The 15,061-nt window shown below is 42.8% G+C and overlaps 1 protein-coding gene across 1 annotated transcript in view; it reads left to right on the top strand.

Annotated features, from left to right (window-relative positions):
* Positions 1 to 15,061, top strand: part of Tmem163 (transmembrane protein 163) — a 228,778-nt gene that overhangs the window by 146,560 nt on the left and 67,157 nt on the right. The window contains exon 4 of the mRNA XM_013030812.1: positions 973 to 1,064. Coding sequence (XP_012886266.1) covers positions 973 to 1,064 — 92 coding nt within the window. The remainder of the gene's footprint in view (positions 1 to 972; positions 1,065 to 15,061) is intronic.

Below are 15,061 nucleotides of genomic sequence, written 5' to 3'. Positions count from 1 at the left end.
CCCTCCTGGGTAAGTGTAGGTTCCTGTACCAATTAGTTATGTGTGACTCTTCCCAAACACTTCTGCTCTGTTGTAAGAACTTCATGTTTTGTGGGTGTTGCAGTCTTTACTGAATCTTACAAAGAGTATACTCTGTCCAAAAAAACCACATGACTACGCTCACCCAGACATACATGTGCAAAATATACACATACACCTATCACAAACATATGCCACAGACATTCAGACCTCACACACATAAACACATACTCATATACACACATGCATGCTCCATACCACAGACAAACTGACATGGTACATATAATACACACTCAGAAATATACACATATACATACATACATACACACATCACAAACACCCAGACACCACACACACATACACTCATGCATACACATGCATGCCCCCATACCACAGACACACCAACATGCTACATCTAACACATGCCCAGAAACACACACCTCCCTTCTCTAACAAGCTTTCTCACCACCACCCTCTCCTTTTCCTTCTCTCTAGCTTACTGTCCATTCACACAAAAACACTGCATTGTGTGCAAATCAGTGTTAATGGACTTCTTAGAGCCCCACAGTGACCCACCCCTACCCTGAACTCAGGTAGAATAGTACCATTGAGAGCCAGAAATGGAATCCTCACCCCAAATCTTTCCTTTAAAATGTACAGAAAGCCTTGCCTGCCACAGACACCAATCCTACAGATTTCAGAGGAGTGTACCCCTGACCCCCATCCCATATCTCCAAGCACTGGGAACCAGTGGCCCTGGGGGGACAGAATCCACCAGGCAATAGCAGAGCAGCAGGACTCCAAACTCTCCAGGCTCCATGGTGACTTGTAGAAACCTCTTTGATGTGTGATCCTCATTCCAGGATTCTGAGTCACAGCACAGTTGCCCTGTCTCTTCCTCACTGGACCCCATTAGCTCTGGAAAGCCACTAACGCTCTGTCTCCTTCTCCTAGTTTGATGCCATTCTGGATGTACTGTCGTCAGCGATCGTCCTGTGGCGTTACAGCAATGCGGCTGCTGTGCACTCTGCCCATAGAGAGTACATGTAAGTGGATCCTACCTTTGCCCCAACTCCAGAAAACCTGTAAATGAAAGCCACATAATTAGGCCCTTGACACATATCACCTTGTAACTTTTTGACTCAAGTTGCCTAGGGGGGCAGCCAGTGTTATGTCAGCTGCTGGCCAGGTCTTTGCTAGGATGGTCAGAGAGGTCACATGTGCCTTTATATTTCTCTCTTCCCTAGTCTGGAGCAAAGATCTCCTTGTCTATCCTTTGGCCCAGCTATTTTATGTCTATCCATCAACCCTCCCAATCATTCCCCTCTCCCCCTCCCCATCACAACTTTTTGTTGTTGGAATCTTCATTGTTTTCGGTTGTTATGGTTATTTTCCTCATTCTAAGTAAAATGAATTCATCACTGTAACTTATAGAAGACATCTTGGTGGCATTTTAAATTATTTCACTTGCCTCCCACCTTTGTCTGTACTGGAAGAAGTTGCTAAATGCTGGGGAGAAATTGACTATGAGAGGTTTGTATATATGACCACAAATTTCTCTCTCTCTCTCTCTGTTTTGCTCTGTCTTTTTATTTCTCTATGTCTGTCTCTTTTTCTCTCTCAACTTAGGTCTCTTTACAACATTTGTAGTCCTTGGGGTAATAAGAGACCAGAGTCAGAATCAGATTATTCTCTCTTCCCTTCCTCTTTCCCTTCCATTCCTCTGAGTCAGATCTCTCCCTGTCTCTTGCTCTCTCCCTCTCCCCTTCTTCCCCTCCTTCCCTTATCCCCTTTCCCCCTCCCTATCCCCCTTCTCTGCTTCCTTCCCTCCTTCTCAGAGCCCTTCTTTCCTCCCTCCCATCTCAATGTTCTAGGCAAATACTTAACCTCCAGAGTCAGATTTCTTGGCTTTTGAAGACAATGACTTGGTAGCTCTGAGACTATTCCATGCCTATTCTCTTTTTCTGGAAAAGCAGGAAAATAAAAATTCTTCCTAAGATTTTTGTGATTACGTGCATATACATATATAAACTCATATATATATGCATTTGTGTGTATATATATATATATATGACTTGTATGAATATATGTGTCTGCATGTGTGCACACACACACATACACACACAAGTGTATATACAGGATATGGTGGGATTTTTATTGTGCCTATGCAATACAAAGGAGCAAATCCCCCTGCTGTGATTTGTTGTGGTCTGCAGAGAAAGGACTCCTGTGAGGACTTACTGAAATCAAACAGAGGAAGGCTGAGCTATCTCTTTGTGCTAGGAGATTTAGGCAGGAATGCATTCGAGACTAAATGTCCTGAAATGGAAAGCTACTGAAAAATGACAGCATGAGAACAAATATTAGTTCACTTCATTGTTGGTTTTAGCTAGTATACAAAACTTCTTTTACATGTCAAATATTTATTTTGATTGTGCTAGCTCTTTTTGCAAATATGAAATACCAAACTTGTCTGAGCATTGGTGACTCACACCTGTAATCCTAGCTATTCAGGAAGCTGAGATTTGAGGATCATGGTTTGAATCCAACCTAGGCAGGAAAACCTGTGAGACTCTTAGCTGCAGTTAACTAACAAAAAGACTGGAAGGCTCAAGTGATAGAGCTCTAGTCTTGAGCACAAAAAGCCCAAGGACAGTGCCCAGACCCTGAGTTCAAGCACCAGGAATAGCACAAAGAAGATAAGTAAAATATCAAACTTGAATTGTGAGGTGATAGTTTTTTAGATAAAATCAATTTTTAAAGAAAAGTTAATTTGCAGGCACTGGTGGCTCACGCCTATAATCCTAGCTACTCTGTGTAAGCATTATGCCCACCTTTGGTCCTCAGCTCCACCAGACCTGCTGGCCCCTCCCTCTCTCTGCCCAGACCTACCTGAGCTTCCATCTACCTCATTTCCTATCCCCCAGACCCTGCTGCTACCTATAGCGGAGGCTGCCATGCGCTCTCTCTCTCTGGGGGAAATATGGCTCCTCTAATAAACCTTGTAATCATCTTTCTCCTGTGTCTGTCTGCCTTTACATGGTCCTCTGGCATCAATGTGACAGATCCTTTCATTGATCCTTTCACTCTGGAGTCTGAGATGTGAGGATCACAGTTCAAAGCCAGCCAGGTAAAGAAAGTTCATGACACTCTTATCTCCAATAATCCACTCGAAAACCAGAAGTGGCGCTGTGGCTCAAGTAGGTGAGCGCTCGCCTTGAGCTGAAGAGTGCAGGGACAGCACCTAAGCTCAGAGTTCAAGCCCCACCACCGACCAAAAAAAAAAAGTTAATTTTGTGATTGAAAAATTAAACCAACACATTGTGTAAAACTTTAAATGATGGTTACATTAGCGTAAAGGAGCAGGTAATGTAGCCATCCAACCTGTTAGGGAGGAATTTGAAGAATCCTATGACACAATCTAGAAAGTGCAAACTAGAAACAGGCTTGGATTTCAAAAGCAGCCACTAACTATATTCTATGAAGAACACAGAGTTTTTGATTCTGCAGTAGCACTATCCTATGCACTTGGCATCTAGTGTAGGTGGAGTTGTCTCATCTGAACTGAGAGGTGTTTGAAGTGTAAGATACCCATCAGATGCTAAAGGCTTAGCAATTAAAACAATATCAACATTTTTACTAATTTGAAAAACATTGAGCCTGGGCGCTGGTGGCCCAGGCCTATAATCCTAGCTACTCAGGAGGCTGAGATCTAAGGACTGCTGTTCAAAGCCAGTGTGGGCAGAAAAGCCCATGTAAGACTCTTATCTCCAACCAACCAACAAAAAAGCTGAAAGTGGAGGTGTGGTTCAAGTGATAGAGCACCAGCCTTGAGTGAAAAAAAACAAATGAGAGTATGTGGCCCCAAGTTCAAGCTCTAGTACCAAAAAAACCCCTTCAAACTATTGATGACATGCTAATATCAGACCATGTTGAATAAATTAGGTTAAAAGATTGAAACTAATTTTTCTTTTTACTTTTAAAATGTGGCCTGTAAAAGTTTAAAATTACCTGTGTGTTGTACATTGGATTTTTGTTTCTTAGAGAAATAGGTATAAACTAGTATAAGGAGAAAGCTCTTTTTCTCTGCCTGTTTTTAGAGAAATCATCTTGAATTTGATTGATAATTCCAGAAGTAATGAAAGGCAGGGTTTTTCCAATTTCTCTCTTCTTGCTTGCTTTTTAAAAAGTCTTATTTTCTTCCTGCCAAAATGATTTTCGTACATACTAGCCACAAAGCCAAACATTCTTGTGGCTTTTCTGTAGAGTTGAGATCCTTTGATCATTCCCACATGGCCTGGAGGTTTCCCCAAACCAAGGCTGATGACAGTGTCTTTGGTCCCCAAATAGGCACCATTAAACAACAACAACAATATATATATTACCAGAAAGCCAAACACAGAGGTGATGCTTGACCATTTTTAAGTGGTGGTGAGTAAAAGGCTGAGTATTAAGTTAACTTGGAGATTCTTTTGTTGTTGTTATTGTTGGTTGTGGGGCTTGAACTCTGGGCCTGGGTGCTGTCTCTCAGCTCTTCAGCTCAAGGTGAGCGCTCTACCACTTGAGCCACAGCATCACTTCCGGTTTTCTAGTGGTTACTTGGAGATAAGAGTCTCACAGACTTTCTTGCCTGGGCTGGCTTTGAACTGCAATCCTCAGAACTCTGCCTCCTGAGTAGCTAGGATTACAGGCGTGAGCCACCAGTGCCCAGCAACTTGGAGATTCTTAATCCAAAGATCCAAATGATACCATCTTCCATACTGTTGGCTTTAAACTTCTGTTGTTTTTTGAGACAAGGTCTCATTATGTAGTCTAGGCTATTCTTAAACCAAATATACTCCTTGGCCTCCCCTAGGCCTGGGATTATGGGTGGGTTTTTACCACATCTTTCTAATTTAAAATTTTCATCTCTGGCTCAACCAAAGTAAGTACCAAATTAATGCAGTCATTACTAGCCAAGAAGCAGATAGTTGGCAATCATAATGAGCATAAATGGGTTCTATGGGAGAATAGCTAGAAAATCCACTCATTTCCAGTTGCTGGGAAATAATACTGGAATTGAGAAACAGCCAACTGTGTTTAGTTCTCTTATTTTTCTGAATCAGACCGCAGTCTCAAAGCATATCTTTGAGTTTGAAATTGCCAATACATGGCCTCTAGCCTTGTACCCCTTGACTGTGTCTCTTGGTCTTTCACATTGAGGTGTTTGATGCCGACAGGAAGAGATGTTATGGCTTTTGTACACCACATAGTGTAACTACAAGAGTTTTGTTGCTTTTTAATTTTGGGGGGGGCAAACACATAGCATAAAATTATTATCTTCACTATTTTAAGTGCACAAGTCAGTAATGTTAAGCATCTTCACTTTATTATGAAGCAGCCAGAACTTGGTATCTTTTAAATTATTTTATTTTTATTTTTTGTCAGTTGTGGGGCTTGAACTCTGGGCCTGGGCGCGGTCCCTCAGCTCTTGAGCTCAAGACTAGTGCTCTACTACTTGAGCCAAGTGCCACTTCCGGTTTTCTCAGTGGTTTATTGGAGATAAGAGTGTCATGGACTTTTCCTGCCTGGTCTGGCTTTGAACCACGATCCTCAGATCTCAGTCCCCTGAGTAGCTAGGATTACAGGTGTGAGCCACGGCCACCCAGCTCCAGAACTTGGTATCTTATAAAATCTACACCCATTGAACAATTTCCCATCTCTTTCCCTCCCAACACCTGGTAATGCCTTGTATGTCGTTGTTCTATTGTGGTGACTTTGACAACTTTAAAGAACTTGCAAATGAATCTGACTGTTTTTTGTCTTTGTGACTGGCTTATTTCACTTAGCATCCTGTCCTCAAGGTATATCCATTTAGAAGTATATAACAAAATTTTCCTCCTTTTTCTTTTTGGTGGGACCGAGGTTTGAACTCAAGACCTTGTGCTTGCTAGAGAAACACTCTACTACTTAGCCACATTCTCCCAGCTCTTTTTGGCTTTATTTTTTCAACTAGGATCTTGAGTTTTTGCCTTGGCTGTCTTTGTACTGAGATCCTCCTACCTATGTCTTCTGTGCAGCGGGGCTTACAGACGTACCACTACGGCCAGTTTACTTGAGATGGAATCTCACTTTTCCCCCCACAGGCTAGCCTTGATTTGTTCTTCCCTATCTTTACCTCCTAAGAAGCTAGGATTGCAAGTGTAACCCACCTTGCCCAGCTTCCACACTTTTCTTCTTTTTCAAAGCTGAATGATCTTCCATGTTTTGTGTATTCTTTCATCCACTGATAGACATTTAGGCTGTTTCAATCTAATAATTGTGAATAATGCTGCCATGCATGGATGTGCAAATATCTCAGAACCTTTTTTCAAATCTTTTGGATATAAACCCCAAAATGAGATTGCTGAGTCACAGGACAGGTTTTGGGTTTGTTGTTTTAAATTAGTGGTTTGTTATTGATGGTACAAGGGTTTGAAATCAGGGCTTGCTAGCTAGGTGCTCTGCCACATGAGCCATGTTCCTATCCCATTTTGCTTTCATTAATTTTTAACTAGAGTATTTTTGCCTGGGCTGGAATGGACCGTGATCCTCCTGTTTATACTTTCTAGCACAGCTGAAATGACAGGCACATGACACCACACCCAGCTGTTTATTAGATGGGATGGAGTCTTGAACACTTTTTGCCTAGGCTGGCCTCCAGCCATGAGCCTCCCAATTTTAGCCTTCGAAGTAGTTAGAATTACAATTAAGAGCCACTGTACATGCTTTTCCTGTTTAAGATATCAATTGCAACCATTTCATAATTCTGACTATTTTTAAGCTATAAATTTTTTAAATTAAAAAAATTTGTTGGTTGTGGGGCTTGAACTCTGGGCCTGGGTGATGTCAGCTTTTCAGCTCAAGGTGAGTGCTCTACCTCTTGAGCCACTCAACTTCCAGTTTTCTGGTGAGTAATTGGAGACAAGAGTCTCATGGGCCTTTCCTGCCTGAGCTGGCTTTGAAGCGTGATCCTCAGATCTCAGTCTCCTGAGTAGCTAGGATTACAGGCATGAGCCACTGGTGCCCGGCTAAGCTCTAAATTTTAAGCACAGTCAGTGGAGTGAAGGTGGATCATCAGATTTTCTCATAGTTTGGGTTTTGAACATGTGAATAGGTCAGGAGTAAGGACAAAGGAATCAAGTGTGTAGGGGGTGGAGTATTTGGACCAGGGTATCTATACTGGGTAAGGAGAGGTAGAAAGGGCAGTGGCAAGGTTAGTGAACAGGTGTCTTGATGAGGTCAATTGCTGGTGTTTAAGGTGAGATTTGAAAAGCCAGGATCTCATAAGTGCTTCAGCTATTGGTGGTGTTGGCAGGTAGGTGGGTGGCTGTGGTGTGGAAATAAAAGACCAGGGATTTGGAGGAGGCCAGGTGTGGACTGTATCTTTCACCTGGGCTAGAAGCTCCCAGGAGTGCTTGCAGAGTAGGAACAGACAGAGGCTGTAAAGCAGGTACAGCTATCATCACTAAATCAAAGTTGGGGGTTAATGAGAGGAAAAGGCCCCTGAGTGGTTGCGTCGGATGGTTGCAGGTTGTGCTGGGCAAGGAAGATGGAGAGGAAGTTGGAGAGTATTCCCCAAGAAGAAAGAGGCCTCGAGGAAGGGGCTAAGAGGCAGAAGCGCATCTGCCTCACAGGTAGAAAACGTAGCTTGGTTGAGAGATGAGCAGGTTTCCATTCACGCAAGATGGTGAAGGGAATACCAACATGGAGTTAGAGACGGAGAACCCACATGAGAATAAAAGTACCAGTCCCGGGGAGGAAAGGTATGGAGCCTTACCAGGGTAAACAGGGGAGTCTGGTGATGAGGGTGGGGTGGAGACATTGGCCTGTTGCTAGTGGATTGCTGTGTAGCCAATGAAAAGAACGAAGCATTATTTGTACCCTCCCATTGTGAGCTCTAAGTTCAATAGTTGAAGAGAGCATGGTGCAGGCTAGTGTGTGTGGTCTTTTCTCATTTGTTTTAAGAAAGAGGTTGACATTCACACACACTTGTTTAGGCATATGAAAGATGTCTGCAAGGACACAAAGGAGACTGGTAGCAAGTTCGCCTGTCCTCAGCAGAGGGGCTAGGGACAGACAGAGGGAGTCATTTCTTTATATCTTTTAGACCATAGCGGTCCAGTAGCTTCTCTGTGATGACAGACAGGCTATGTGTTACTGCACTGTGCCTTCTGCTAGGCACTAGCCACATGTCTGTGGCGACCAAGGGACTGAATTGTTGTTTGTATATTTGCCTATACTGGGGCTTGAACTCAGGGCCTCTTGATTTTCTTGGCTTTTTTCCCCTCAAGGCTGATGCTCTGCCACTTGAGCCTCAACATCTGGCTTTTTGATGGTCAGTTGGAGATAAGAGTCCCACCGGCTTTGCTGCCCAGGCTGGCTTTCAAACGTGATCTTCGGATGGCAGCCTCTTGAGTAGCTAGGATTGTAGATATGAACCAACAATGCCTGATGGGACTGAATTTTTAACATTAAAATAATTTAAATAGTCACTTGTGGCTAGAGGTTACCACATGAATGAATGCCTCTCTGTACGTTGATTGCTTTTAACCTATTTTTTTTTTTAAAAGTATGAGTGTTTTTTAATAAATCAAAGTTCAGGGTGTAGTTCAGTGGTAGTTTTTGCCTCACATGCCTGAGGCCCTGGGTTCCATCCTCAGCATCAAAGAAAAAGAAAAAAAAAAAAAAGAAAAAGTGCAGGATGATTGGAGATGAAAGGTTTTGAGGAAGGAAGGAAGGGCTGGAGGATATAAGGAGAGAAACTAGTGTGCTAGGGAACTTGGCAAGACTGAATGACACAGGGAATTTTACTCCTGTGAAAATAGGCCATTCTCAGCTCTATGCACCTTGTAAGGCCACAGGAAGGACAGGCTCCTGCTGCTGTCAGCTGCCAGGGCTGTCAGAATGCTTGCCACAGAAGATACAGCTTGGTGCTCTTTGGGAACCTCTGACATTTTGCATACGCTTGCAGCACAGGTGAGGACACACACGGGTGCCCCAGGCCCAGCTGTCTCTTTGGCCCATCTTTCAGCTCATTGAGAGTTTAGGGGGTGGAGGCAGGTGGGAGGTACTCCTCATCGCATAGGCTTCTCATTCTTTAGCAGAGTCAGCAAAGTAAGCCTGGTTGGTTGTTCTGGTCCAAGCGTACCTGCAGATGGCATTCTGCTCAGCGGTCTGTTGTAAAGTGAATTTGAGAGCTCTGGGAAGGCTGTTCTAAAGCTGCATACATCCTTCGTGTGTGTTCTCATGTGAAATAAATGGGCCACACTGGTTCTCACCCAGGGAACCTTTTTCAATTTGCTTGAAAATGCCTTGGCTTCAAAACCGTCAGGATGGCTTTGATGCTGATCTTTTCATGACTGGCTTCAGCAAGCACCTTTGCTGATTTGGGAAACAACTCCACAAATGAAGCAAGAAAAGTAACTAATTCTGTGGAGAGATGATAGCTTGCTTGGTCATTGGCTTTGGGTATCTCAAGAGCCATGAGTTCTACCAAGAATTTTTTTTAAATTTTTATTGTGAAAATACTGTACAGAGGGGTTACAATTACATGGGCAAGATAATGAGTACGTTTCTTATCAAGCATTGTAGCCTCCTCCTTTGTTTCCCCTTCCCATCCCTTCCCATCCTCCTTCCCTTCACCCAATCCTTCCTGCCCCCCTCCCCACCAAAGTTGTAAAGTTCGTTTCTCCACGTAACGACTTGTACATCTCATTGTTGCAATGGATCCACCTGTATCCCTATTTAAATGATTTGTTTTTTTCCCTACCCCTCCACAAATTAGACCAACCTCAAATACAGTGAAAGCAGGAGTTATACCATGGGGGAGGGACATACAAAGCAACAAAGAAATAATCTTACAAATGTGTTAGAAGCAATCACCTGAAAGAAAAAAAAAACATTTGAATACATATCTCAGGATTCATTTCCCTAACATCACCATATCTGACCTTTTCTGCTTGACTCAGACGTATACTAGTTATTGCAAATAAGGGAAACCATGGGACCTAAGTTTCTTTGGGCCTGGCTTATTAAGTGAAGTAAGCCAGGCCCAAAGAAACTTAGGTCCCATGGTTAGGAAAAGAATATTTTTAAATAGTATTATAAGCCAGGTGCCAGTAGCTTACATCTATAATCGTAAGCTACTCAGGAGGCTGAGATCTGAGGATCATTTGAAGCCAGCTTGGACAGGAAAGTCAGCAAGACTTCAATTAACCACCGAAAAGCCAGAAGTGGAGCTGTGGCTCAAGTGGTAGACTGCTAACCTCAAGCAAAAAAGCTCAGGGACAGTGCCTAGGCCTTGAGTTCAAGCCTAAGTACCAGCATTTAAAAAAAACCCAAAAAAAACAACTATCAGAGCTCTCCTTTTTCTCATGGAGAGAGTGTTTGATCTGGACCTAAATCAGAGGCTCTGGAGAAATGAATTCCATTTACTCAAAATTTGTCTAGTGCTGTTCACTTTACAAAGCTCTTGAATGTGTTTTAACTTGAGTAGGATTTGAACTAGAAGAATAAATAACTTAAGAGGAACCACATGACTGATGGGATTTGAGGGAAAAGGTGGAGCCTCTCTCTGTAGGAGGACAGGAGCTCACCTGCTTTAGTTTTGATTTTGTGTTTTCGTGAAGAGAATGGATTCTACAGTTTCCACATGTCAAAACCTTTTTCATCTATCAAGGACACATGACACCCACTGTGACACATATACGACACTAAAGGTTTGTGGTGCTGTGAGAGCATGTGTTAGAGGAAGGGAATGTAGACTGTTCCTCTTGGGCCTTGAATTGTATTCTCCCCTGCCAAAGATATTCACAAGTCCTAACCCAGAATGAGATCTTATTTCAAAGTAGGGTCTTTGTAGATATAATCAAGTTAAGACGCAGTCTTGGTCTGCTATATTAGAGACTAGTGTCCTTATAAGGCCAATAGGACACAGAGCCTTCCCTAGCCTAGACAGTCACAGGACAATGCAGCAGCGGAGCGCCAGAGATTTCAGGAAATACTAGAAGCTGGAAGAGCCAGGAAGCAGAGATTTAAGAAGAAATAGGGCTCTGCTGACACCTGGCTTTTACATTTTTAGACTCCAGAACAGTTAGGTAGACAATACATTTCAGTTTCCTTGCCAGTTTGTGGTGCTGTGTTAGATGGAGCTGGCAGCCTCTGAGAGAGCTCTCTGTCAGTGCTGCTCTGTCGCTCACCTACTTTATGATCTTTTGATTTTCCCTTTTTCCCCTTTTCTTTGTAGTGTCATGCTTTCCTTCCCTTTTTTTTCTTTGTTTTACTTTCTTACTAGGATTTGAATTAAAGACTCATGCTTGCTTGGCTGGTGCTACCTCATGAGCCAGACTTCCAGACCTGTTTATTACTGCCTATGTTCAAGATAGTCTTGAAAATGTTTTGGCCTGAGCTGGCATCAAACTCCCCTCCTTTCTCTCTCACCTTCCTGAGGAGCTAGGATTATAGGCATGAGGCACCAGCATTCACCTCCATACCCATTGACAAACATGATTGCCCATATTTAATTTATTTATTGCTAAGTAAGTCCACATAAGACTTGATGCTGACATGGGCAAGAGATTTTAACTTTTTTTTTTTATTCCCAAGTCCTTTAAAGGATGCCTAGCACTTAGTAGATGACCACTAAAGAGTTGCAGAATGAAAAACTGAACTATGGTATTCTTGCAAAAGTTTTGTAACCCTTATTAGATGATAACAATAAACATTCACTGAGTACTGATTTATACTGTGCTCTGCCTTAGAAAGAGGTGTTGTTGAACTCCTGTAGAGAGGCAAATACTGTTCCTGAAGACTTATAACTAGTAATGGATAGACTGGGATTCAGATCTAGTTCTTTCTTGTTCTAAATCTTGCTTACAACCACTATGTAAGCAGTCATTTGCATGGCTTGGTTTGTTCAGGAGTTTGTGTTTTGGTATGTATATGTGCACACACATGTGCATGTGTGCCAATGTGCATGCCTGTGCCTTTGTGTGTGTGCTGGTAGTAGGGCTTGACTCTGGGACTAGGTGCTGTCTTTTAGCTTTTTTGCTCAAGGCTGGCACTCTTCCACCTGAGCCACAGCACCACGTCTGGTCATTAATTGGAGATAAGAGTCTAACGGACTTTCCTGCCCAGGTTGGCTTTGAACCATATTTCTCAGATCTCAGCTTCCTGAGTAATTAAGATTACAGGCGTAAGCCAGCAGCTGAGTTTGTCATTATCTGATCCCACTTCCTCCCTAGAAATACCTTTTCCTTAGCAATAACAAACCCAGAATTACTTAGAAGGATAGGGGAGGTAGCTGTGGATTCAGAAGAACTAAGAACTACATGACCCTATTTGAAATGTAGTCCTATGCTCTTGTTCAAACAAAGGTAGGGAGAATATCCACAGATAAACATGCCTGGGCTACTGCATGGTCATCTAGCAGCTGGGTCAGTAGGAGCAGATGCTCAGATCCTGGGTTCCCTGGCAAATGGCAGTCATGATCAGCAATGTAGCCTCTGACATCACAGAGACCTAGCAAATAATGATCATTGGTCTTGGCCCCAGCCCGGTCTTCTCTATGTCTTTCAAACAGCTCTGGTTTCACCACATGAAGCGGAGGGTTAGTTCTATAGCTTAAGTATCAGGGACTAGAAACCAGACTTTATCCACTTCTGTGGCCTCTCCTCCAGTTTCTGCCAGGACATGGCACTTGCTAAATGAGGAAAGTTCTGTCTCTGAGAGACCCAGAGCCCAACACTGTGAAAAGGGCCAGTGCTATACTACAATTTAAAACCAGCGCCTGCTCTCTGTTGCCCTGTTGTGAACTGCTTGCCAATATGAGGAGGGTGGATTTCCAGAAGACATGAAAGTGAGATACCTCTTTCTCTCTGACCACCTTTGCCAGTATGGGCCTTTGGCAAACTCTTCTCCTTGGTGATTGCCACAACTCTGGGCTTGCTTACCCCACAGTTGACTCTGAAATTTTACCATCTGAGTTTTTAATGGCCTGTTTTTGTTTTGTTTTTTCCTCATTTGACTTTGGTGTACGTGTTCTGTGTTTGCTGTTGAACACTTCAATCCAGTTTGATTTCCTGGCTGTTGGCTACCTATCAATTTCAAATTATCCATGTTGGTTACAGTGGTCATTTATATTCCTCATACTTTTCGCCTCTCAGAAAGAATGCATTAGTTTCTTCATTTGCATCAAGCATGTATTTTTCCCTTTGAGGGAGAATTAAAGACAGTATAGGAAGAAAGAGTAAAGCTACCACCTCCTTTGGACACTGCTTTTCTCTGATTATCCTGCACTGTTAATAAATTTTGGCCATCTGTACTATTGGGTTATTTTTCACACCATGACAACATCTCCTACAAAACAATGTGACTCCATGCTGCAGTCTTCCTCTGAAAATTGTGTTAGCGGACCAGGGCACCAGTGGCTCATACCTGTAATTCTAGTTACTCAGGAAGCTAAGATCTGAGGACTGCAGTTTGAAGCTAGCCCAGGCAGGAAAGTCAATGAGACTCTTAACATCTAATCAGAAAATGGCTGGAAGAGGTGGTATCAAAAAGCTACCAGGCACTGAGTTCAAGCCCTAGGAATGACACATATGCACATAAGTGGACACACACATGCATGTGAGTACACAGAAATATTGCATTGTATGGCTCTAGTTATGACTTTATCCATCTGCCTCTTAGTACTGCATCCTTTGATCATGGGGTCTCCACCAGGGTTTTCCCCAGGAGCTCTCTGTATCACGGTTCAGCTTATTTTTATAGCTAAATAGTGAAATCAGAGGTATTTTAAGGAATGCTTCAGTATTTCTTCAAATAGTTTCTACCTGTCTTACAAAATTGTCATGAGAAAGGAGGTAATATAGGAAAGTTTCTTGTCACCTATATCAGGTACTGATAAACAGGGGTTATTTTAAGCAATAGGCTTTCTCAATTTTCAAAAACAAAATCTGGAAATTTTATGAAATAAAATTCACATATGGGTGTAGTAATCATTTCCTTAAACTACTTGGGAGGTTGGGTTAGGATGATCACTTAAGTCTAGGAGTTTAGACCAGATTGGGCAAATAGGCTAGTATTTAGATACATATCTTTATTTACAAAGCGGCTCCTTACCATGCTTGTAGTCTGCCTTGGGGGATTCATGACATTGTGAGTCCAAGGAAAAAGTCTATGTGTCCTGCTCTCTGTACTTTTTACCACCTGACCCTTCCCTACCTTATTGGTCTCTTACTTTTTTTGTCAGTCATGGGGTCTGAACTCTGGGCCTGGGCACTGTCCCTCAGCTCTTCAGCTCAAGGCTAGCGCTCTACCACTTGAGCCACAGTGCCACTTCCGGCTTTTTTCTTTTTGCTTATGTGGTGCTGAGGAATTGAACCCAGGGCCTCATGCATGCAAGGCAAGCACTCTACCACTGAGCTACCTTCCCAGCCCTGTCCTCTTACTTTTTTGAGGTATAGGGCTAGGAGAAGAATGGCTAGATATCTTAATCCATTTGAATCTATAACAAAGTGTTATAAAGAGGGTGGCTTATAGACAGTACAGTTTTGTTTTGTCTGTTTCCCCTCACAGTTTGTGGGAAAGGGGACAACTGGGGAGCTCAAGATCCAAGGCAAACCCATGGTTGGAAGATGGTGATTCCTTCTTAAGCTATTTTCTTGCTCACATGGCAGAGTAGCCAAGTCAGCTCTCCGGATCTCCTTTCATAAGGACACTAACTCCATTCCTGAGGGCTCTTCCCCCAAATCTCATCTTCCAGAGGAGTCCCCCCTATGCCTTTGGGGACTAGGATTTCAGTGTAGGAATTTGGGAGGGGCACACGTGTTCAGACCACCATCACTAGGATAAATGGCACTGATGTGCTTAACATTTGAGGCATTGTGAAAATGGTTTCCAAAGTGGTTATATTGTTTATATCTGACTCTCATACCAGAAAGGTATGAGGATTCCAATTTCCTCATACTTTTTGCCAATACTTTGTTGCTGTCTTTTCGCTTCTAGATATTCTAATGGGTAT

Source organism: Dipodomys ordii, unplaced genomic scaffold (assembly GCF_000151885.1).
Source record: "Dipodomys ordii isolate 6190 unplaced genomic scaffold, Dord_2.0 Scaffold133, whole genome shotgun sequence".
NCBI lineage: Eukaryota > Metazoa > Chordata > Mammalia > Rodentia > Heteromyidae > Dipodomys > Dipodomys ordii.
Note: the sequence above shows the minus strand (reverse complement) of the source record. Positions and strands in the feature narration are given on the sequence as shown.